The 22966-nt window shown below is 41.9% G+C and overlaps 1 protein-coding gene across 1 annotated transcript in view; it reads left to right on the top strand.

The window, feature by feature from the left end:
• Positions 1-22966, top strand: part of ANKDD1B (ankyrin repeat and death domain containing 1B) — a 60283-nt gene that overhangs the window by 23068 nt on the left and 14249 nt on the right. Inside the window, exons 6-9 of the mRNA XM_055252259.2 lie at positions 5358-5456; positions 6244-6342; positions 17787-17885; positions 20657-20755. Coding sequence (XP_055108234.1) covers positions 5358-5456; positions 6244-6342; positions 17787-17885; positions 20657-20755 — 396 coding nt within the window. The remainder of the gene's footprint in view (positions 1-5357; positions 5457-6243; positions 6343-17786; positions 17886-20656; positions 20756-22966) is intronic.

Raw genomic sequence — 22966 nt, 5'->3', positions numbered from 1 at the left:
TTATGAAATTTTTGCTGAATTTGATAACATCAAATTTGATGACTTCATCTTCTCAGTAAACTTAAAAATAATTTATAATAAACAATCCCAATCCCTCAGACTTACATGCAAAAAAAAAAATTAAATGCATTGAGTTAAAACATATCAGGTTAGCCAGGCACAGTGGCTCACACCTGTAATCCCAGCACTTTGGGAGACAGAGGTGGGAGGATCTCTTGAGCTCAGGAGTTTGAGAACTAGCCTGGGAAGCATGGTGAAAACCTGCCTCTACAAAAAATACAAAAAATTAGCTGGCGTGTGGTGGTGCGCACCTCTGGTCCCAGCTACTCTGGAGGCTGAGGTGGGAGGATCACTGGATCCCAGGAGGTGGAAGTTGCAGTGAGCTGAGATCATGCCACTGCATTTCAGCCTGGGTGACAGAGTAAGACCCTCTTATAATCAGGTTAAATAGACATTGAATTAATAGAGGAAAAAAAGAACAGGAATCCTGGACCCTCCTTATTTTAGTACTTAAACGGACAGGATCCTGAGCCAGGGAGTCTTTGTGATTTGCCCAAGGCCTGGAGCCCAGGGCTCTGACACCAAGCTCCACCATCCTCCTGGCTGGAAAAGCTTCCTGCCTTCCAAGTAAGGGAGGTCCTATGAGACTGCCCTGGATAGAGGCCTATTTGAATGTGATGAAAAAGGATTGGGTAGTTAAAAAAAATAAAGGACATGATAAGAAACTATATTGTTTAAAAACCACATATATCTTTGAAATTCCTGTTATTTTGTCTAATAATATGTACTCGGTGAGAAAAAAGATTTATATCACATTATGCTATAATCTCATCTTTCTTTATGCTACCTTTTCATATATTTATTACAGATTACTTTAAATGTCTTTACTTTGTGTAATTTTGCTTTTACATCTTTTTCCTGGATGATAACTGTTTTAAAGGGCTTCCAAAGTTCAAACTAATAGTGTTTCCATGGAAAGGAAAGATGTTTCATCTGTGGTAACTGTAGTCTTTTATCAGAACCTCCCATCTCTTAGCAGGTGAAGCTTTCTTTCACTCTGTTATCTATGCAGTAATGCAAAGGGTAAAAAAGTGCCATTTTAAAGTTGAACAGATTAGTATTGTTACCAAACTGATAAATATGTATTAGAATTCTTTCTGTTGTAAAGACAAAAATCCATCTTGATCGAGAATAAGCAAAGAAGGTAATTTATTAACTTCTAACTAAAGAGTTTGAGGGTGTACCTTGCCAGCTTCAGGCATGGCTGGACCCAGCTCTTTTTCTTTCTCCATTTCTTAGCTGTCTGCATGTCGGCGTTATTCATAGGTATACTTTTCATATAGTAGGAAAGATAGCTGTTACCAGCCTCAGGTTTAATATCCTTATGGATTCCAATCCATAAGAAATAAAAATAATAATCTGTCATTAAATGTTTATATATAAATCTCAGGAACAACTCTGGCCCTACCTGAATCATATGCCCAATTTCGAACCAATCACTGTGACGACAGGGTTATGTAATCACTTCATGTGGCAGAAGGCAGGCAGGTAAGGCCTGGAAATGGACAGCACTAAATGGGCTAAATGACAGGGTGTGTGTGTGTATGTGTGGTTGTTCTGCAAAGTAAAATGAAAGTGCTGTTACTAGAAGAAAGGTAAATATAAAGGCAAAAGCAACAAATGCCACACTAGAGCACAACACCTTCAGGTATTATTTGTGGTCTCTGTGCATAAAGAGCTAACAAAAGCCCTTTCCTTCTGCATGATAATTTAAATTTTGATTAAGTTTTTGCCTCTGTGTCCTTGCAAACTAAATAAAGATAGATTATTAACTATGTTACTAAGCAGCAGAGATTATGATAAAATGACCCTTAATTGGTAAATTCCATCTAGACTGCGAAAAACTCAGATGAACTGTAATTTCCAGGAGAAACCATCCTTTGGGCTTCTCTGAGTGCAGTGACTCTTGTAACTAGGCATCTCTCTCATGGGGACCCTGAAAGCTGTGCCTAAAGAGTTGTTCAGGAGATATTTATTCTTGTGGGGCATGAGCCTTCTAAGCCAGGGTGGCTCTGACCCATCCAATGTGGATCTTGTCACTTTGCAACTATGCGCTCATCTGGGGGTCCAAAGACAATACCTCCTGGACAGCTATGTGGACTGTGTCATGAAGAGGGACAGCTGATAGATACTGACAAGCTATAATTTGTGCCCACATCTTCTGAGAAAACTGGTGCCAGATGTGGCCTGTGATAATTTTATGAGTCTGAAATGTTTGGTTGAACCTTAAAAGACTCACTGGTGGGCTAGGCGCAGTGGCTCACACCTGTAATCCAAGTACTTTGGGAGGCCGAGGCGGGTGGATAACTTGAGGTCTGGAGTTTGAGACTAGCTTGGCCAACATAGTGAAATCCCGTCTCTACTAAAAATACAAAAAATTAGCTGGGCGTTGTGACGCACACCTATAATCCCAGTTACTTAGGAGGCTGAGTCAGGAGACTCCCTTGAACCCAGAAGGCAGAGGTTGCAGTGAGCCAAGATTGTATCACTGCACTGCAGCCTGGGCAACAGAGCAAAACTCTGTCTCAAAAAAAAAAAAAAAAAAAGACTCACTGGTGGACATTGAAGTTGCTCATAATTCTCTGACATAGGCAGTTGATTTAAGGAAGCCATCTAGTCAAAGGTGACAGAAACTCAACCCAAACCATACTAAGGAAAGGAATTTATTGGCTCATTCAATTAAAAATCTAGCCATGGATTCAGGTATATCTGAATGCAGGAGCTCAAATGATGTCAGCAGGGCTCTTTATCTCTTCCTAGTTTTCAACTCTGCTTTTCACTGTGCTGACTTCATTCTTAGGCAGGGTCTTCTTATCAGGTGGCAAAGAGGACTACTAACAGCTAGCTGATGGCTCTAGAATAAAAATAGGATATGCCAAAAAAATATCTCATGGTTGGCTCTCATAGGCCTAGCATGTGACCATCCCAGAACCAAGCACTGTAGCCAAGGGATAGGTGGTAGAAGAGGCAGGAGCCTGTAATTAACAGCTCCACAAAATGAGCCAGGGGTCATTCTCCAGTGTAAAAGATAGCAGGCAGGAATCAGGTAACAAGTGCTCTTTTCTCCTGTTCCAGTGCATTAGCAACCTTTAAAGGCCTTCTTCCACCATGTCTCACCACCCGACTTTCCAGCCACAAACACACTTATGCTGAGTTATGTACCCCCATATTTAACCAGCACTCGGTTACTACATTACATTATAATTACTTGCTTATGTGTCCATCTCTCCTTTTGGACTCTGAGCTTGAGGATGGGCAATATATTTCTCACCTTGGTCACTCTATTGCGTAGCACATTATCTGGCATATTCACAGGCACTCAACAATTGTTGAACAAATGAATGAATTATTTATGAGGATATGTGACCAGATCTTTTCATCTAGTATATAATCACTGTCTCTTGTTCCCTCTTTTGTGATTTGTTTACATGAAGCTTCACCTGTAGTCACTATTTGCAGATATTTATATATCAAACACAATAATTTTTGGTCTGTCATTTCCAAAGAGTTGCTCATGACTCGATTAAATTTTACCCTTCAATTAGTGCCTACCTTGAAAGCAGAAAACTGTGGTTCCAAGCAGTCTCTGTTTCTTTCCTTTGCCATTTCTTAGTGATTTCCTGAGAATGAAATCACTAAACCCTTTGAAGGGTTGGGGATGTAGATCTCATTGGTGACATATATGGCCCAAGAATGATGAATTAGGTGAACTTTTTGGTGCAAATTTGTTTCTCCAGCTTCCATACATGCATAAATACAGACCTCTGTAGGACTGATCTTTATAGATTTGTTTTTGTCTTTGCTTTTTGCCATTTATTATTTCAGCATTTTTTCTTCCTTTTTTTCTCCAGTTATTAGGGGCTCCTGTGTTGTTATCTCAGGTTAACAGTGGCCATGATCTTTTCATTACCCTATTTTATCGAGTGTTAGATGAGGCTTGTATCTATTTTTTAACATTAAGACACCTTGCTAAGCTTTCAGTTAGTAACACACTAAGCCAATCTGTGAGTGTTTTCTTCTCTTTAATTGAAGAAAATACTTCCACTACCATATTGCCACCACAACTTCCTTTTCCTTATTTTAATTATCTCAAGTTACAATGTTACATTTTCTGTGGATGTGTTATAGTTTGGCTATGCTTTGTCCCCACCAGAATTCATGTTGAAATTGGATCCCCAATCTGGTGGTGTTAGGAGGTGGGACCTATTGGGAGATGTTTGTGTCATGAGGGTGGATCTTTCATGAATGGCTTGGTGACATTCTTCAGGTACTGAATTCTCACTCTGGTGGGACTAGATTCATTCTCATAGGAATAAATTAGTTTCCACAAAGGTGGGAGCTAGGATGCTCTTGGGTTTTGTCCCTTCGCGCATGCTCGCATCCCTTTGACTTTCTCTGTCATGTTATTACACAGTGTGAAAGCCCTCACCAGAAGCCAAGACCATGCCCTTGAACTTCCCAGCCTGCAGAACTGTGAGCTAAATAAACCTCTTTTCTTTATAAATTACCCAGCCTGAGGTATTCTGTTATAGCAACACAAAACAGACTAAGACAGGTCTTTCACTTTTCTTGATGACATTTTGGCTATGGAAAATGTAGTCTCCATTGGCATCATAAAAAGTAGGAGGAATTCCATAATCAGAAAATTCTATATTTGAGCTTATCTTCTAAAAAAATCAAACCTAAACATTTCATCTATATTCTCTGGGTAATGCCTCATTTCTTGATTCCATTTTGTATTGACCTATTCTCAAGAGTTTTCCTATTGATTCTCAGTAGATGTTGTAGATAAATCTATGAGGAAGAAACGAAGGCCTAAGGAGAAGCAGTTAATCAAATGTCATGTCTGAATGAGCCACATAAATAATAAGCCCCAGAGTAAGGGAAGGCTTAGTATGATGTGCAGGTGCCTGAGACAGGGTCTGACACATAGTAGCTTCTCAGTAAATGGTGAAATAACTATGGAATAAATAAAGTTCATAATATTGCTATATTTAAAAGGGAATCTTGTCATCTGACTGTGATGTTGCACCTCTCCTGATGCTTGAGAGGACCTTTTCTGAACAGTATTTGTGTGCCACCATGAAACAGATTTCATGCTGATGTGGAGTCTCCCACAGTTTTGAGTGAAAACCCAGACCTGATCTGGTTTGGAGTCAGAGATAGCATCATCTTCCTCCCTGAAGAAGGGCCATCTTGGACTCCCCATCATCCTTGAAATGTCGCTAGCTTTGTCCGTTGTCTTGGTTGTTCACTAAGAGTGTAATAAATGCTTGAGGTTTGTGATTGATTTTTAGAAAGGAAGAAAACCATTTCTTTTGGCAGCTGAGAGGGGCCATGTTGAAATGATAGAAAAACTTACCTTCCTAAACCTGCATACTTCAGAAAAGGACAAGGTGAGTTGGACTTTTATTTCTTTGCTGAGAACAAGAGAAAGGGGAGTAACAATTCATGTAGAGGGGTAACAATTGGCATGTAGATTTGGTGAGGGCATTTTAGTCAGCAGGAGAGTTAAATTGCTACTGTACTCAGAGAGAATCATTAACTATCCAGGCAAAATCCCTCCACTGTTGCTGTGGGTTGTCCAGATTGGCAGTTTTTGCTTCATAAATGTTTGTGAAGTCAATAGACCACATGGATTTTTCCATGATCAACTCCACCCCTCTTCTCTCCTCCCATGAGGTCTCCTGGAGGCTCAGCCTTATATGAAAGGGAAGGGGAAAACCCTGGGGTAGACGTCCATATCTATATGTACACCTTTGATGACTTTCTTAGGAGAAATTCCTAGATGTGGAATTGTGGGTCAAAGGCTTCTGCACATTTTAAAATCTTTGGGTGTACGATATTGCTAAAATGATCTCCCATAAATCTTTCACCATTTTACCCTCACATAGGTCAAATGGAATTTCTTTTGTTGCACCATGTTTTGCTAGCAATTGGTAGCAAAATTAGAACAAGGAGCATGGATGATTTTTTTCCTACTGGTTCAAAAAGCTATACCTTTTTACTTAAAACTTAAAAATGTATAAATTTCACTTAAAACTGCAGATACAGTGGTCCACACTCTGGACCGCAGCTTTAACCAAAATGAAAACTTCCAGAAACTCCATTGCAGCCCTTAACATTGAAGGAGCATGCTTTCCCGGCACAGGGGATTCTACGTCTAGTGTGTCTCTGTTGCAGGAGGGAAACACTGCCTTGCACCTCGCTGCGAAGCATGGTCACAGTCCTGCAGTGCAGGTGCTGCTAACCCAGTGGCAAGATATAAATGAGATGAATGAGGTACGTGAAAGTGCTTATTACAGGCACAGGACTTAAATGGGAAAGGGTTGGAGGAATGGCTTTCAAGAAAAGAGTGGGAGAAAAACAAAGGTGTTAGTGTCATGGAGTGTAAAATGTGATGCTGAAAGATTCTTACTTTATTTTTCAAAGTATCCCACAGCACTTCATTTGTTAATCCATTCATTTATTCGCCCATTCATTCAAATAACATTTAATATGTACTGTATGCCAGATGAAGTATGTATTCTTATTCTAGAAGCCTACAGGGCAAGAAGGGCATGCAAAACAAATAATGTATTGGGCTACATGCAATAATAAAGGTCTACAGAGAATGCCATGAAAACACAGAGAAAGATGTTTTTCAGAAATTACAGTTTTCACAGAAGAAGTGATATATTATCTGGGTCTTGACATTGTAATGAACGTTGGCAGGGATTTTGAGGATGGCACAAGTATAAAGTATTTCAGAGGGAAAAGTCCAAGTAAAAGAACCAAGGCAAGAGTATGGTGTGTTCCGGGCTGACAAGCTCAGGGTGGCAGAAATTGAGGATAGGAGGGCTGGGAAAGCTGGAAGTTAGTGGGCCAAGGAAGACAGACGATGAAAGGCCATGCTTTACAGGAGGGAGGGTTTGGCTTTGATGTAGTTGCCAGCAGAGACCTTGAAGGGTTTTAAGCGGTGAAAAGGGATGGGATTCATCTTAGATGTGGGCAGGTAACTGTCACAGCCGTTTGAAAGGCAGACTGGTGCCAGGAGAGCCCAGAAGTGGGGAGGACCAGTCAGGTGACTGCCAAAATGGGGGAAACAAGACCTATGGAAGGCCTCTCACTGAGACACTCATGAGCAACAAACAGGATGAAGTGGCAGGAGGAGGCAGAGTCCACAGGACTTGTGACCAGGACTTGGGGAGAGGGAGAACTTTCTGCCCCCAGCTATCTGGCTTGGGCTGTTGTTGGGGAGTACAGTGGTGGGGGAGCAGGTGAGTGAGGTAGGTAATGAGGGCTTGAATGGGTTTGTTTGAGGCACTTGGGAGGTGGGTACATTCAGGTGGAGTGTTAGCGAGCTGGAAACTGTTTCTGGGGCCGGGTGTGGTGGCTCACACCGGTAATGCCAGCAGTTTGGGCGGCCGAGGTAGGCGGATCACCTGAGGTCAGGAGTTTGAGACCAGCCTGGCCAACATGTGAAACCCTGTCTCTACTAAAAATATAAAATTAGCCGGGTGTGGTGATGGGTGCCTGTGATCCCTGCTACTCGGGAGGCTGAGGCAGGAGAGTCACTTGAACCTGGGAAGTGGAGGTTGCAGTGAGCCCAGATCGTACCACTGCACGTGAGCCTGGGCGACAGAGACTCTGTCTCAAAAAAAAAAAAAAAAAAGAAAGAAAAAAGAAACTGGTTCTGGATTTGTTGGAGGGGATGTGGCTGTGGCTATGCAGGCAGGTTTGTGAGTCATTTGCACTGGATGATCACTTCTTAACCTATGGTCCAGTAACTTTTTGTCTGGCTGTTTGGAAACTCAGGTAAGTGGGGTCCTCTTGGATTTCACAGTTTAACGTTCTGATCATTTCTAAACTGGATGCCTCTCCTAAGAGCTACGGAAAGAACTAGTATCATAAGCATTTACCTTAAGATACCATTGATTGTAAGGCACACCATTATTTTGTGTAACACTCAGAAAAAATAATGCTGCCATTTAACTATGACAAAACACTTTATTATCACTTAAAATATTTATTTTATGCTGCCTATTTGAAGATGTGTTTAGATTTTTAGTTTTTTACATGCATATATAAAGGAAAAAATAAGCAAAATAACTCAGTTAATTGTTTCTAAATTTCATGCTGATTAGATTCTTCTAAATCACTTTCTTATTCAGTCTTGACGATTTCTTTCTTTTTTTCTTTTTCTTACTTTCTTTTTTTTCTTATAGCGTCAGGGTCTTGCTTTGTCACCCAGCCTGGAGTACAGTGGCACGGGAGATGCAGCATTTCTTAAAGAATGCCCCACTGTTGTTTTTAAGATTTTCTTCTAAGCCACTGATACCCATTCCAATGTAATGCATGTGCTCAAACAACGACAATTATATCCACCTGGTTGACTGAGCTAGCGCTCATGACCTAATCCCCTCATAAAGGCCACCTGTTAATCTTATTGCATTGGGGATTTCAGTTTCAACCTGAATTTTGGAGGGAATAAATATTCAAACCAGAGCAGAGATCAAGTCCTGTAGTCACAGGATTTATAGTCTTAGTTATTTATATTCTTAGTTATGCTTTCCCTGTTCTATTAAAACATGTTTAAACCACTGGAATGTGTGCGTGCATGTGGATTTCATCTTCCTTTCAGTAACTTTGGAGTCAGGGCACATTGGGGAAACTCATAAAGCCCAGGAAACTTTAATTTCAGATTATGATAGGTTTCATTTGCACAAAATTAAAGGCACAGTGATAATATTATCTTTTTCGATATGATTCATAATGTTTGTCCAGTTGTGGGCTGCCTCTGTTTCCTGATACAAGCTATTGCCAGATCAGTTAGAGTGACCCACGTGAATGCTCTAGAGCCGTGGCCTCTAGACATTCTTGGTAGCAAACCCATATCAGTAAAGAAAGTTTGACCATGTGGCTATCACATATACATTTATAATTCAATTAATTCATTATAAAGCATATGCTAGAAATATAAATTTTTAAAATTCAAGATAAAAAATAAATAGCAGTTTTGTGTTTTCTCTAAACTCAAAGAATTATTATTATTTATTATTATTAGAAATAGGGTCTCACTATGTTGCTCAGGTTGGTCTCAAACTCCTGGCTTCAAGTGATCTTCCCATCTCAGCCTCCCATGCAAGTGAGATTACAGGTGTGAACTACCATGTGCAGCTCAAAGGTTGATCTTATACACATCCGATGGATTTTACTACCAGTTTCCTTTGTGTTCCTCTGCATATATGTACAATATATTTTTCACAGCTGCCCCAAATTCACTTAACTATTCTGTAGCTCTTGGATATTCAGTTTCAGTTTTTATTATAGGTAGTGCTGTCACAGACCTCTTTGTATGTAAACCTTAGTTTGAATTCCTCACAATTGCCTTTGGGTATATCCTTAGAGGTAGATTGTAGTGTCCAAGATATGAAACCTTCTCAGGCTCTGGATATATTAAAGACATGAATTGTTTCCTTTACACTTTATTTTAACATATATTTTTCCCACTGGGACTTGTCTTTTTGCATCTATTTTCCTAGAAAAATGAGAAGAAAGATTATGGGGAGAAATGCCTTTTTTGTTTGTTTGTTGGTTTTTTGAGACGAAGCTTCGCTCTTGTTGCCCAGGCTGGAGTACGATGGTGTGATCTCGGCTCACTGCAACCTCTGCCTCCCAGGTTCAAGTGACTCTCCTGCCTCAGCCTCCCGAGTAGCTGGGATTACAGGCGCATGCCACCACGCCAGACTAATTTTTGTATATTTGGTAGAGACAGGGTTTCACCATGTTGACTAGGCTGGTCTTGAACTTCTGACCTGTGGTGATCCACCCGCCTCAGTCTCCCAAAGTGCTGGGATTACAGGCATGAGCCACTGCGCCTGGTGGAGAAATGCCTTTATAAGCAGATGGCTGTCCCAGGCACCCAGGTAAAGCAGCCTGGAATATAATTTTCCCACCTTGTTGGAATGGGAACACTGGTTTCTATACTCTTGTGTTCCTGTTAACATGATTGTTTATACCTAATTAGCTATGAGTAAAGCCTTCTGAATTTATCCTAAGGCAGTTGTTAAGCAGAATAATGTCCAAGGAGGGAAATCATTAGGGAATGGGGGAGGAATTCTGCATTTCTTCCAAATATTTTTAGGAAATTCTGCATGAGGAAAGGGAAATAGCCAAGTAGCTATTGTGTGGGACCAGCTCCTTCTTTTTCCTCTATGTTTTGGCCTGAATTAAACTCTTACTTTGTCCTCCTAGTATTTATCTTGAGTTTCAGGAAACTGAAGTTCGGAGATTTTTTTAATTAATGTTATTTTTTAAAATGTCATGTAACATTTAATCAGTTGTAAAGATTAAAGTTATACTTGGTACAAATGTACTTCTAATTTTGTGTGTTTCATACTGTACTATAATTCCTTATTTCTGAGATTATCTTTTTTTTTTGTTTTGTTTTGAGACGAGGTCTCACTCTATTGTGTAGGCTGGAGTGTGGTGATGCAATCCTATCTAACTGTAGCCACAACATCCTGGGCTCAGGTGATCCTCTCACCTCAGCCTCCTGAGTAGCTGGGACTATAGGCATTCACCACTATACTCGGTTAATTTTTTTAACTTTTTGTAGAGATGGGGCTTTGCCACGTTGCCCAGGCCGGTCTTGAACTCCTGGGCTCAAGTATTCTGCCTGCCTCAGCCTCCCAAAGTGCTGGGATTACAGTCTGAGCCACTGAACCCAGCCACTTTGACACTTTTCAGCTGAGGTTTAGTTTTCTTATCTGTAACATGTGGATAATATTAACCCTGCCCTTATAGCATTGTGTGATTTAACTGTGCCAAAGCGTATAGTCTTGGCAGTACAAGTTGACACATAGTTGTTGAATAAATGCCATCCATTATTAAGAGTAATGCACAAAAGGCATAGAGAAAGCATGTTGTTTGTCAAGTAATTTCATTCCATGACAAGGGGCAATTAAATTTAACTTATTTTTCCTTTTGTTAGAATGGAGAAACACCATTCTTTCTGAGTGTTGAAGGAGGTCATGAAGAGTGCAGCAAAGTGCTGCTGACAGCAGGAAGTGACATCAACATTCCAAATAAAGTATGTGTTCTAGACCATGTTCACTCATGCAGTGGGAAGGAGACTTAAAATGTTCTTTGGAAACTCTGGTCCTATACTGATCCACTCACTGGTACTTTAGGATTAATATTTATAATATGCTTTGTTTTTGGTAAGAATTAATGATTTACCTCTAATATTACCCAGTTACTGTGTCCTCAAAAGCAATGCCATTCTTTCTATTCTTTTGGGGAAGGAATAATTGAAAATGGGGCAAAATGAGCAAGTACTTGTCACTGCTTAGAAACAGACACTCTATTCTACTTTGTTTTCTCATAGAAACTAGTGCATGCTTGGCTTATACAGAGAAGACGCTGAAAAAATATTTATTGTGTGAAAGCTCAAGTGGTCAGCCTGGTGCATGAAGAAGGAAGGATGGTGCCTTCCTCTAAATTCAGAATACTTTTTTTTTTTTTTTTTTTGAGACGGAGTCTCGCTCTGTCGCCTAGGCTGGAGTGCAGTGGTGCAGTCTCGGCTCACTGCAAGCTCCGCCTCCCGGGGTCACGCCAGTCTCCTGCCTCAGCCTTTCTGAGTAGCTGAGACTACAGGCGCCCACCACCACGCCCAGCTAATGTTTTGTATTTTTAGTAGAGAGGGGGTTTCAGTGTGGTCTCGATCTCCTGACCTCGTGATCCACCCACCTCGGCCTCCCAAAGTGCTGGGATTACAAGCGTGAGCCACCGTGCCCAGCCTGCAGAATACTTTTGTATGTAGTCATTGTGCTAAGAACCTTTGAAACTTTTGAGATTGTGTTATTGTTTTTATTTTTTTTAGATCACAAAAATAGAATTTGGAAAAGTTAAGGAAATCATTCAGAATCATGCAACTAGTCAATAGCAGTGCAAGGATTCAAACTAATGTCTGACACCAGTGCCTCAGCTTTTAATCCCTGCAGTGGCTTTGTCTTCAGATGGTTTAGTTTCTTTTTCTGTTTTTCTAATTAATTATAATGAAAACTCATGACAAAAAATTTGAATAGCATTACTCCAACCCCACATCGCAATTTTACTCCCCAGAACTAACATCCTTAATAGTTTATTTAGTCTCCCAGGAATTTTCCATGAATCCACGTGGAAAATGTAATTAAATCCATACACATATATATACCAACACTGTATAAACAGTAGCACAGTATATAATGTATGCTGCTCTGCACCTTGGTTTCTTTTGATTGCCAATATATTTTAGAGATCTTTATATCCACACAATATATAAACAATTTCTTTTCAACAAGTACAAATTTAAACATGTAAGAATAAAGTCCCAATCAAGAATAAAGTCCCAAACTGGCATGTTTGATACCCTGTATTCTGCTGGTGGGAGTGTATATTTGTATAATCTTTCGAAAAGCAATTTGTCACTTTCCTTTTAACTACACATGGCAAATTATGTTAAGGAAATAATTTAAAAGGCAGAAAGCTAGCTGCATGCATTCAGATAGATGATAAAGTTAGCTCCAATAGCCAAGAACTAGATACAACATATACGTGGAATGAATGGTAGGAGAAGCCTGAAAGAAGGTTTGGTGCATCTACCTGGAAAATTTTGTAGCTGTTAAAAATTATAGTGATAAATACTAAAAATATATTGCAATATTGAACATATTAATCATAGAACACTAATTGAAAAAATATAGTAAATATTAATATGATTGGATTTATATATACATGCACAAGGATTGTGAGAGAGGAAAATCAAAGTAGTGTGAGTTGAGTCCCACTGAAGTTGCAAGGTTATTGATGCAATAAATAAACAAAAAGTTAAGAATTCATGGGAGCCATGAAATATTCAGAATGTGGAGAGCTGTGCCTCCACAGTCATTGCACAGGTGCCTCCTTTTCCCCAGTCTGTATCCCGCTTCAAGTTCCTGGGAAGGCTTCCCAGGTTAGCAAGAGTCTGTCAGGCTTACTCCATTATTTTGTACCCTGCCTCACCCTTGTCCTTAATTGTTTTGCCCTTAAGTATTTTGCTTTGTAGTGATTTTCATATGCACACGTTCTTCCCGTCCAGCTGAGACTGCAGGCTCCATATTGCCCCTGTCCTTACAGCCAGTGCATTCAGATAGCTGCTCTAGGCAGCCTAGAAATGATCGTGAATCCATTTTTTAGCTTTTACTACTAGAATTTTTTCTGAGTTCATCAGCACACTTCTCAATCAACAACCTCAGCCCCCACTAGCTATCCACACCTATCTGTCCAACCCAGTGAAAACCTTGGGGAGAAAAGCAGAGTGAAGCAAGAAGCCAAAAGCAAGAACACACATGAGCCTGGGATGGGTTGGACTTTGGTTTGCTTTCACATTTGTAGGTGATTGCTGTGTTTGATCTTGAATATGCTTCACCTGCTGACACTGATGAGCGTTGGTTTCCAGGAGATTGCTTTTGTGCTCCCTCCCACCTCCCCATCAGCAAGGGGAGCGGGTAAAGGGTTGAGTCATTTCTAAGGAGGATGTTGGAGTGAGATTATGAATGTAGTTGACAGCTGGCTTCCTCCATTTGTGTTGGGTGGAGGGGCTGCCTAGAGTTAGGGCAAGAGGCTCTCTTTAAGGCCCTATTAACTGCCCTGGGTCCAATAAAGGCTTTTGTAGGTCCTAAGAACTCATATTCCTGGAGGTCCTACCTCACATTTTATCATACATATTTAAGTCCTCCGACATTCCTCTTTACTTTTTTTTTTTTTTGCTGTTAATTGCTCTAAAAGTCTTTTTTGTTTTTGCTTTTTGCAATTATTTGGCTATGACGGACTCACCTAATTTATGATTGACTCTGATTTCTTAGAACTCTGTGTGCATAATTGGGAATTTGAGGGAGGTGAAAAAATGCAACCTACAAATTGTTTATAAATGTAATGAATATTTTATGAATATTACATTTAACAATCAATGAAGTATGAATGTCAATTAAATATTTATTCACTTCAATTTTGTGGTTTTCTTTTGGTATCGTGGAACCAATAATTTTTTTATGTTTTACATTTTAACGGTTTCTTTGGCTCATATAAAGTCTGTAGGCCCTACACACGGAGCCCATGATGCCTAGAGGTAAATGCTGTGGACTCCCACAACTCTTCCTACTACAGGGTTCCTGCTTTGAGTTTCTTGCAAATTTGTTTCTGCTTTAGGTGGCTTCTGATCTTCCCAGGGAGGGCACTTCTGACCATTCTGATCTCAGTTTAAATGTCACCTTATCCAAGAAGGCTTTGTTGATCAGCCATGAGAAAGTAGCCAACAAGTCATGCTATTTTATGTCTCGTTGTAGAACTTACAACTAGCTGATGTTATTCTTCTAACAACATCTAGAATCTAATAAGCAGATTTAATTTAAGTCCACTGATCTGATCTACCAGTCTACCAATCTATGGATCAATTGATTGTCCACCACCACTGAAATGTAATGTCTGAGATCTTGTCAGTTTTGTTTACCAACATATCCCTCCACTATCTAAAATAGTGCCTGGCACAAAATCAGTGCTCAATATTTTTTTTGTGGAATGGATAAAATAATAGTTATGGTTACCATACACATTTACTGGCCCATGTATCCTCCCAGTAGTATTGTGATTTCAGAGAAAGAAGGGGGTTGATGTGGTAGGCAAAGTCAGGCTCCCCACCCCAGAGATGTTCACATCCCAATTCCCGGAACCTGTGAATATGTTATGTTACATGGCAAAGGAGAATTTAAATTGCAGATGGAATTAAGGTTGCTAATTGGCTGATCTTAAAATGAGATTCTTCTGGATTACTAGGTGGGCCCAATGTAATCATGAGGGTCCTTTAAAGAGGAAGAGGGAGGCAGACGAGGATGTCGGTGATGCAGTGTGAGAAGGCCTCAGCTAACTGTTGCTGGTTTTGACAGTGGAGCAAGGGGGTGTGAGCCAAAGAACATAGGAGGCTTCTAAAACTTGTAAGAGACAAGGAAGTGGATTCTCCTGAGAGCCTCCAGAAGGGAACATAGGTCTGTGAACACTTTTTTTTTTTAGCCCAGTGGGATCCATTTCAGACTTCTGACCTCCAGAACTATAAAATAATACATTTTTATTAAGGCACTAATTTTGTGGCAATGTCCTATAACAGCAATAGAAAACTAATATAGGGGCCATTTTTACAGATGAAGGCAAAGAGGCCCGTACTTGATAGGCCACATATCCAAGGTCATATAGGCATTTAGCATCATGCAAGCTAGATTTCAGTTGGTCAGAGATATACAGGTCATTGCTGTTGGCATCTGTTCCATTATCTATTGCTTCCTAACAATCCAACCCAAAGCTCAGTGGCTTAAAACAACAATGTATTATTATTTTCATGGCTCTGTGGGTTGACTGGGCTCAGCTGAGAGGATTCTTACTTTGAGTTTATTATGTGATTACTGTTGGAAGTCGGCCAGGATTTTGAAGGCTTACCTGAGCCCAATATCCAAGAGAGTACACTCACATGCCTGGCAGTTAATGCTGGCTGTCAGCTGGCAGCTCACCTGGGCCTCACCATGTGCCTCAGCCTACAGCCTGGGAACTGGCCTCTAAAAGGGAGGATTACAAGAGCAGGCATTATAAAAAGAGAGCAGCAGCTGCCAGGCTAGTTAGGGGCCATGCCTGGAACTGGCACGCTGGAACTTCTGCCATAGTCTGTTGGTCAAAGCCGTTACAGGGTTGACCCAGATTCAAGGAGGTGGAGAAATAAACCCCACCTCTTGATGAGGAGAGTGGCAAGGACATATTGCAGAGGAGCCTGTGGAACAGGAGATACTGATGCAGCCATTTTGGGAAAGCAATCTCCAACAGCATCCTTATTTGGAAGATGTGAAAATATTTTGTAGCAATCTTACAATTAATCAGTCAACAACCAATTCATTGACTTTGTATTATTGCAAGGCACCATGCTGGGCCATTTGGAGGATGGCAGGAGCGCCAGGAGCAGACCATCCCCTCAAGCAGTATGCCCTCCTCCTTGGGCACTAAGCGAAGACAGCTGAGCACAGGGAAGGAGAGGTGCTGAAAGCGCCAAGTAGGAAGATGATGAGGGAAGCTGCACGTAGAAATTATGCCGAGCATTGAATGTCTGCCTAGCCCAGGGGAGACTGGCAGTAAACAGACAGGGCTGCAGGAAACAGGCCTTTCTTGGGGCTGATACCAAGTCACCTATTTTGGTTCAAAGAGGGGTTTTGCTGAGGTGTATGGAGAGAAGACCTGGTTCTAGTCCACTTCATACTTCCTGGGAGAAGGGAAAGGAGGATTTAACTCATATTTGCCCTAGGCATAGTGTCTTAGTCAGCTCAGGCTGCTATAAAAAATACCATAAAACTGGGTGACTTAACAAACATTTATTTCTCATAGTTGTGGAGGTTGGAAGTCTGAGATCAGAGTGCTAGCAGATCAGGTTCTGATGAGGCCCTCTTCCTGGTTTACGGACAACTGTCTTCTTGCTGTATCCTCACATGGCAGAAAGAGAACTAGCCAGCTCTCTGGCCTCTTTTTGCAAGGGCATGGGTTTCATTCATGAGGGTTCCACCCAGGGTTCACCTAGATTCAAAGGAGTGAAGAAAATAACCCCGCCTCTTGATGAGGGGAGTGGCAAGGTTATATTGCAGAGACTGTGGGATGGGAGATACAGCAATTGCGGGAAAGCAATTTCCAACAGCATCCTTATTTGAAAGACCTGCAAATACTTTGTAGCAGTCTTACAATTAATCAGTCAACAACGAATTACCTAATAACCTCCAAAAGTCCCCACCTCCTATCATCCTCACGTTGACGTTAGAGTTTCAACACACGAATTTTGGGAGGGACACAAACATTCAGTCTGTTGCACACAGGTTCGCTAGGGTTCTGACACTTTTATGGGAGACACTTAGAAAAAAACAATTAGGCATAAACCACAATTGCTTTTGTACCAGCCTAATAATAGCTCCCCTTCACCCCGGTAATTAAAAACACAATGGATTTTCTATTTATTTATTTAGAGACTGGGTCTCACTCTGTTGCCCAGGCTGGAGTGCAGTGGCATGATCTTGGCTCACTGCAATCTTTGCCTCCCAGGCTCAAACCATCCTCCCACCTTAGTCTCAGCCTCCCGAGTACCTGGGACCACAGGGACACACCACCAAGCCCAGCTAATTTTTGTAGAGACAAGGTTTCACCATGTTGCCGGGGCTGATCTTAAACTCCTGGGCTCAAGTGATCTACCGGCCTTGGTCTTCCAAAGTGCTAGAATTACAGGCACGAGCCACTGTGCCCAGCCAGATTTTCTTTTTTAAACACAGCCATGCATCTCTGAATGACAGGGATATGTTATGAGGAATGCCTGATTTCATTGTGTAAACATAAATAGAGTGTACTTACACAAACCTAGATGGTACAGCCTACAACACACTATATGGTATATCTATTGCTCCTAGGCTACAAATCTGTACAGCGTAGTAACATAGTGACATAGTTAAGTACTTGTGCCATAGGAATTTTTCAGTTCCATTGTAATCTTATGGGACCACTGCAGGTCTGTCATTGACCAAATCACTGTTATGTGATGCACGACTGTAGTTGTACTATTTCATTGTATTAACTGATTACCATGTCATAAACACCAGAAAACATGCTGAATTATAATGGGAGTTCCTCCCTGTCCTCTCTATTGTCTCTTGCAGCTCAATATCAGTAGTTTGCAGATAGCAACCAGGAACGGCCATGCATCCCTTGTCAACTTCCTTCTCAGTGAGAACGTTGATCTGCACCAGAAAGTGGAAGTGAGTTTGTTCCAATGACATGGGCTTTGGTCCTGGCGCCGTGAGGTTAGCTGTGCCAAGGAGCTGCCCCTTGCAGATATGTGTAGGAGATGAAATGTTTCACAAGGGAGGAATTCTTTCTGGGAAGGCTGGCTGACTTCTTTTGGAGGCTGAGTCTTAATCCTGAGAAATAAAATCCGAGGGATAAATTTTAGAAAGTCATTGAAGTTCCTGAACAAAATGAAAGCTTTGTGTTTTAAATATTGGTATTTGCTGCAAAAAAGCTTTCTCATATGTCTAGAGATGCCGTTACTCTTGTATTAATTTTATCAGTCTGGGAAAATAATGAAGCAGCTGTACATATCAAGAAGAGTGATAATTTTTCTCCCTTCACTGAATGTTCTTGTTTTTCTTTTGAAAGTCAATTCTTTATACTGATTTAGGTTTTCTGACGTTTGAATTGGCTTTGGCAGAATTAACAAAGGCCCTCTGTGCTGGAATTAAACAAGAAACATGCCTCTATTTTTCCACTCTATTTTCATTTCTCCATTGAGAATATGATTTCCTCTGATCTTGCTGAGCCGTTACTATTTATTGTATTAACTCAAGAGGAGGGATGTGATTTAAACCATGTCAGTTTTTGGAGCATGGTGTTGGGGGAATTGGCTCTGAACTTACCTGGTTCAGTCCAAGGACACTTCCTGTTTTTCAGGAGGAGCTGCGCCCCTGCGAGGCGGGTGGCCCCAGCAAGAAGGCCAATGCCCACTTCTTTGCAATGTGGGATGCTTTCTCGTTTTTCACACTTAGTGCCTCAAGGAGGTTATTCCTGGGCAGAAGAGACCTACACAAAAATTCTTCCTTTCGTGCTGCTCCCATAGCCCCGCTCACATCATCTGTCTGCTTTGACCCTTGCTGGCCTCCGACAGTCTCTGACTTACTCAGCTGTGGTCTTCTACCTGTCCCCTCGTCTCCCCTCCCTCCATCTGCTGGTGACGCTCTTGCCAACTCGCTATGGTCTCTCTTCCATCCATGTACCCCCATCTCCTGAGACAGAGCCTGGTGCAGATGGCAGAGTGAGAAAGGTCTGGGTTCAAGTCCTGTCTCTGCCACTTCCTTGCTGCATGGCCTTGTGGAAGTTGCTGATCCTCTTTGTGTCTCATGTATGAAGTGGGGAATATGATATCAAATGTCTAGGGTTATTGACATGGTTTCTGAAAAACTATCAGCCTGGTGTCTAAAACAGAGTATAAACTGTTAGGGCAGCCTGGGCAACATGGCAAGACCCCATCTCTACAAAAATTTAAAAATTAGCCAGGCACAGTGGTGCATGCCTGTAGCCCCAGCTACTTGGGAGGCTGAAGTGGGAGGTTCACTTGAACCCAGGAGTTTCAGGTTACAGTGAATGACGATGGCTCCATTGCCCTCTAGCCTGGGCAACAGAGTGAGACCCCATCTCTGAAAAAAAAAAAATAAAAGAAACAGTTGGGGAAGTGAGTGTGTAATAAGCACCACAATGAGAATGTGCTGAGTGTGTCTGGTGCGTATCATTAGTATCAGCTATTCCACTTGAGCGACGCTGCACTTGTCCTAATCACTCACCCTCGTAGGTGCCTGTTCCTTCTCGCCACCCGCTCCACACTCAGCTCGGCTCCTGATCTGCACAATGTCACTGGATCTTCAGCCCTTGCTGTCACACCCCTGTCCACCTTCCCCTGGTACCCCCCCGCCGCCTCCCTTATCATGCTGGATGCCCCTCACCTCCCTCTCTCTCATGCCTTAATCGCTTCTGCCCTCACTTCCCTTTGTTGCTTCTTCCCTCCCTTTTCTCCCTTCTCAGCTGCCGTCTCTACTCCTGGGGGCATGTCTCCTCTCATGTCTCCACAGGCCAGTGGCAGCTGGGTGGGACTGCAGCAGCATGGGAGCCTGGAGGCAAAGTGTCGGGGGTAGACATAGGCCCTGCGGTTTAGCAGGGTCGGGTAAGAAGCCAGTGGTTGGGATAAGTGAGAGGGGCCAGGGGCTCCATGAAGGGCTGTGGCTGGGAAGACAGGTGGTTTAGCCACAAAGCTGCAGAGGGCTTGGTGACCACCCTGTGGCTGGACGCTATGAGGAGAGAGCTGAGCATGAGGATGGTGCCCCTTAGTAAGGGGGACACCAGTCCTACAGGGCACACTAAGGAGTCGGGGCTCCAGAGCAAATCAATTCAGGAAATTCCAAATATGCAACGATTTTGCCCTTGTGGCTACTCTTATTGCCCTTTAGCTTTTTGAAGGCTCTGAGAAGTCCTATGGTTCAGCCTCTTTAACACTTACTTATCCTTCATATTTGAGCTTAAATGTCAGTTCTTCAGAAAAGTCTTTTCTGACCTCCTGAAAGGTCAGCCTTCCCCCTATCCCCACACTGGCTCTTCTACTTCCAAAGCACTTAATTGTATACTGTATTTGTGTGACTTAAAAAAATTAATATTTGCTTACCCGACTAGATTGGAAGATCCCTGAGAATGAGCTTTGTTCACACTAAATCCCTAGCAACCTGAAAAGAGCTTGGCCCATAGTAGGTGCTTAGTATGTTGTTCCAGAAAGAACAAAGGGGGTGGGCTGATTGCTGGGGAGCGAGTTTGTTTCAAAGCCTTGGGATGACAATAAATGCTGAACACTTACTAAGGGTCACCACTGGGATGGGCAGTTTCAGTACTTGGGAGATCATCAGGAAATAGCTGCTGAAATGAGTGGCTTTTTGATTTGAATGTTGAAGCCAGAACCTTCTGGATTTGAAATTTTTATTTCTCTCTGCAGCCTAAGGAGTCCCCTCTTCATTTAGCTGTTATCAACAACCACATCACGGTTGTAAACAGTTTATTAAGCGCACAGCATGATATTGACATCTTAAATCAGGTAAGCCAGGCAAACCAGAGCCTGGAGGGTCTCTTTTCTTAGTTTCAACACAGTGTGTGTTTATGGGGAGTTTTGATCAAGTTCAAGGTACCTAAAAATTCCTGGGAGGAACATGTGCATCCTTTTTATCCTTTTCCTTCTGTAACTCTCACTCCATCCCCATGACCACACACATACTTTTGTCTTTCTCGGCTACACAACTGGAGTTCAGCCAGTGCATGATTAAATCCTTCATGTTTAACAGGCCCAGCATTTTTGATAGAAAAACAGTAGCTCAGAACTAAATGGCCAGAGGCTCTTTAAATCAAAAGCCACTCCCCCAGAGTGAAATATTGTAATTGGCAGGGAGCCTTTCCCCCACAAGAAGGAAGCTTTGTTTCTATATTAAAGACAGCAAATGTGTCTTCTCTTTACCTAAAGGCAAAAGAGTCCTCTTGGAATAAAAGAAAAATCACCCCCAGTTCAGTCAACTGGAGCAGAATCAAATGACTCGTTAAAGCAATCCATCACTGGCTGGAAATGGGAATGCCGCAGCGGAATGATGAAGAGAATGGGGGTGGGCACTGAATGTGCCTGCTCTCTGGGGCTCTTCTTGGGCTGGCCTGCCCTCTTCCAGGATATGTAGGGGAGTGGGAAGAGGAGCCTTTCCAGGGTCCTGAGGCCAGATGAGACCTTCTGGCTGCCTCTTCCCAGAGAAGCCTCTGCGGTGCCCCTCCGGCTAGGGAGGAGCCACGGTGCAGTGGGCATGCCTGCCTGTCCTAATGCACTGTGAAACCAGAGCATTGACTCAGACCTCTGCAGTCTCCTCCAATTCCCACCTATGAGCTCAATTTTGCTCTGAGCTGAATAAAGATTTACCTGTACTTCTGTCCCTTCTCTCCTCCAGGGAACCTAGCCTCCTCCCCTGCCTTTACCTATCCCAAAAGTTTTTCTGGGGAAAAAACCAATCTCCTCTTGTTATTAAACATACTTATGCATTCAACTGTGTTAATATCTAAAATCTTTCCCAATGGACAAAATCTTTGCTAAATACGGAGACAGAGCCTCGTGCTCACAGAACTGGCTAGATGTACTCTAGGGAAGGAGTGTTTGTTAGGCTTGCTATCCTTTTTCAGAACCAGACTTCATCACTTTAATTTGTTTATTAGACCAAGAATACACATAAAAAATAGGAAATTTTATATTTTAAATATAAAATATGTATGTAAAATTAAAAATATAAGCTAAAAAACTTAATGTGTTTGAAGTCCCCAGCAAAGAAAGATAACTCTTAATGTTTTAGTGCATTTCTTGCCTTCTAGACTTGTAGCAGTATTGTTAAAATGCAGTGAGCCGAGATTGCGCCACTGCACTCTAGCCTGGGCGACAGAGCGAGACTCCGTCTCAAAAAAAAAAAAAAAAAAAAAAAAAAAAAATGGGTTTTGTTGCATTTGATACATTGCATTTTCACCTCTGTTCCATGTTGGTACAGATCTTTGATAGGTTTGTCAGTATAAGTGTAATGTCTTGAATGACAAACACCTAGACACACTGCCATTTGAAGGTGAGTCTTTAAGAAATGCTTTTTGGGGCCGGGTGCGGTGGCTCATGCCTGTAATCCCAGCACTTTGGGAGGCCGAGGCGGGCGGATCACGAGGTCAGGAGTTTGAGACAAGCCTGGCCAACATAGTGAAACCCTGTCTCTACTAAAAATGCAAAAAATTAGCTGGGCGCCTGTAATCCCAGCTACTTGGGAGACTGAGGCAGAAGAATTGCTTGAACCCAGGAGGTGGATGTTGTAGTGAACTGAGATCACACCACTGCACTCCAATCTGGGCAACAGAGTGAGACTCCATCTCAAGAAAAAAAAAAAAAAAGAAATGCTTTTTGGAGGCCAAGTGTTTTGGGTCACACCTGTAATCCCAACAATTTGGGTGGCCAAGATAGGAGGATTGCCTGAGGCCAGGAGTTTGAAACCAGCCTGGGCAACATAGTGAGACCTCATCTCTCCAAAAAAACAAAAACAAAAACAAAAACAAACAAACAAAAAAAAATTAGTAGATCCTGTAGTCTCAGCTACTCAGGAAACTGAGAAGGGAGGATTGCTTGAGCCCAGGAGTTCGAGGTTACAGTGAGCTACTATCATGCTACTGCACTCCAGTCTGAGTGACAGAGTAAGAAACTGTCTCTAAGAAAAAAATTAAAATATAAATAAATATATAAATGTTTTTT

Source organism: Symphalangus syndactylus, chromosome 18 (assembly GCF_028878055.3).
Source record: "Symphalangus syndactylus isolate Jambi chromosome 18, NHGRI_mSymSyn1-v2.1_pri, whole genome shotgun sequence".
Classification (NCBI taxonomy): Eukaryota; Metazoa; Chordata; class Mammalia; order Primates; family Hylobatidae; genus Symphalangus; species Symphalangus syndactylus.
The sequence above is the reverse complement of the archived record's forward strand: the minus strand, read 5'-3'. Positions and strand labels throughout refer to the sequence as shown.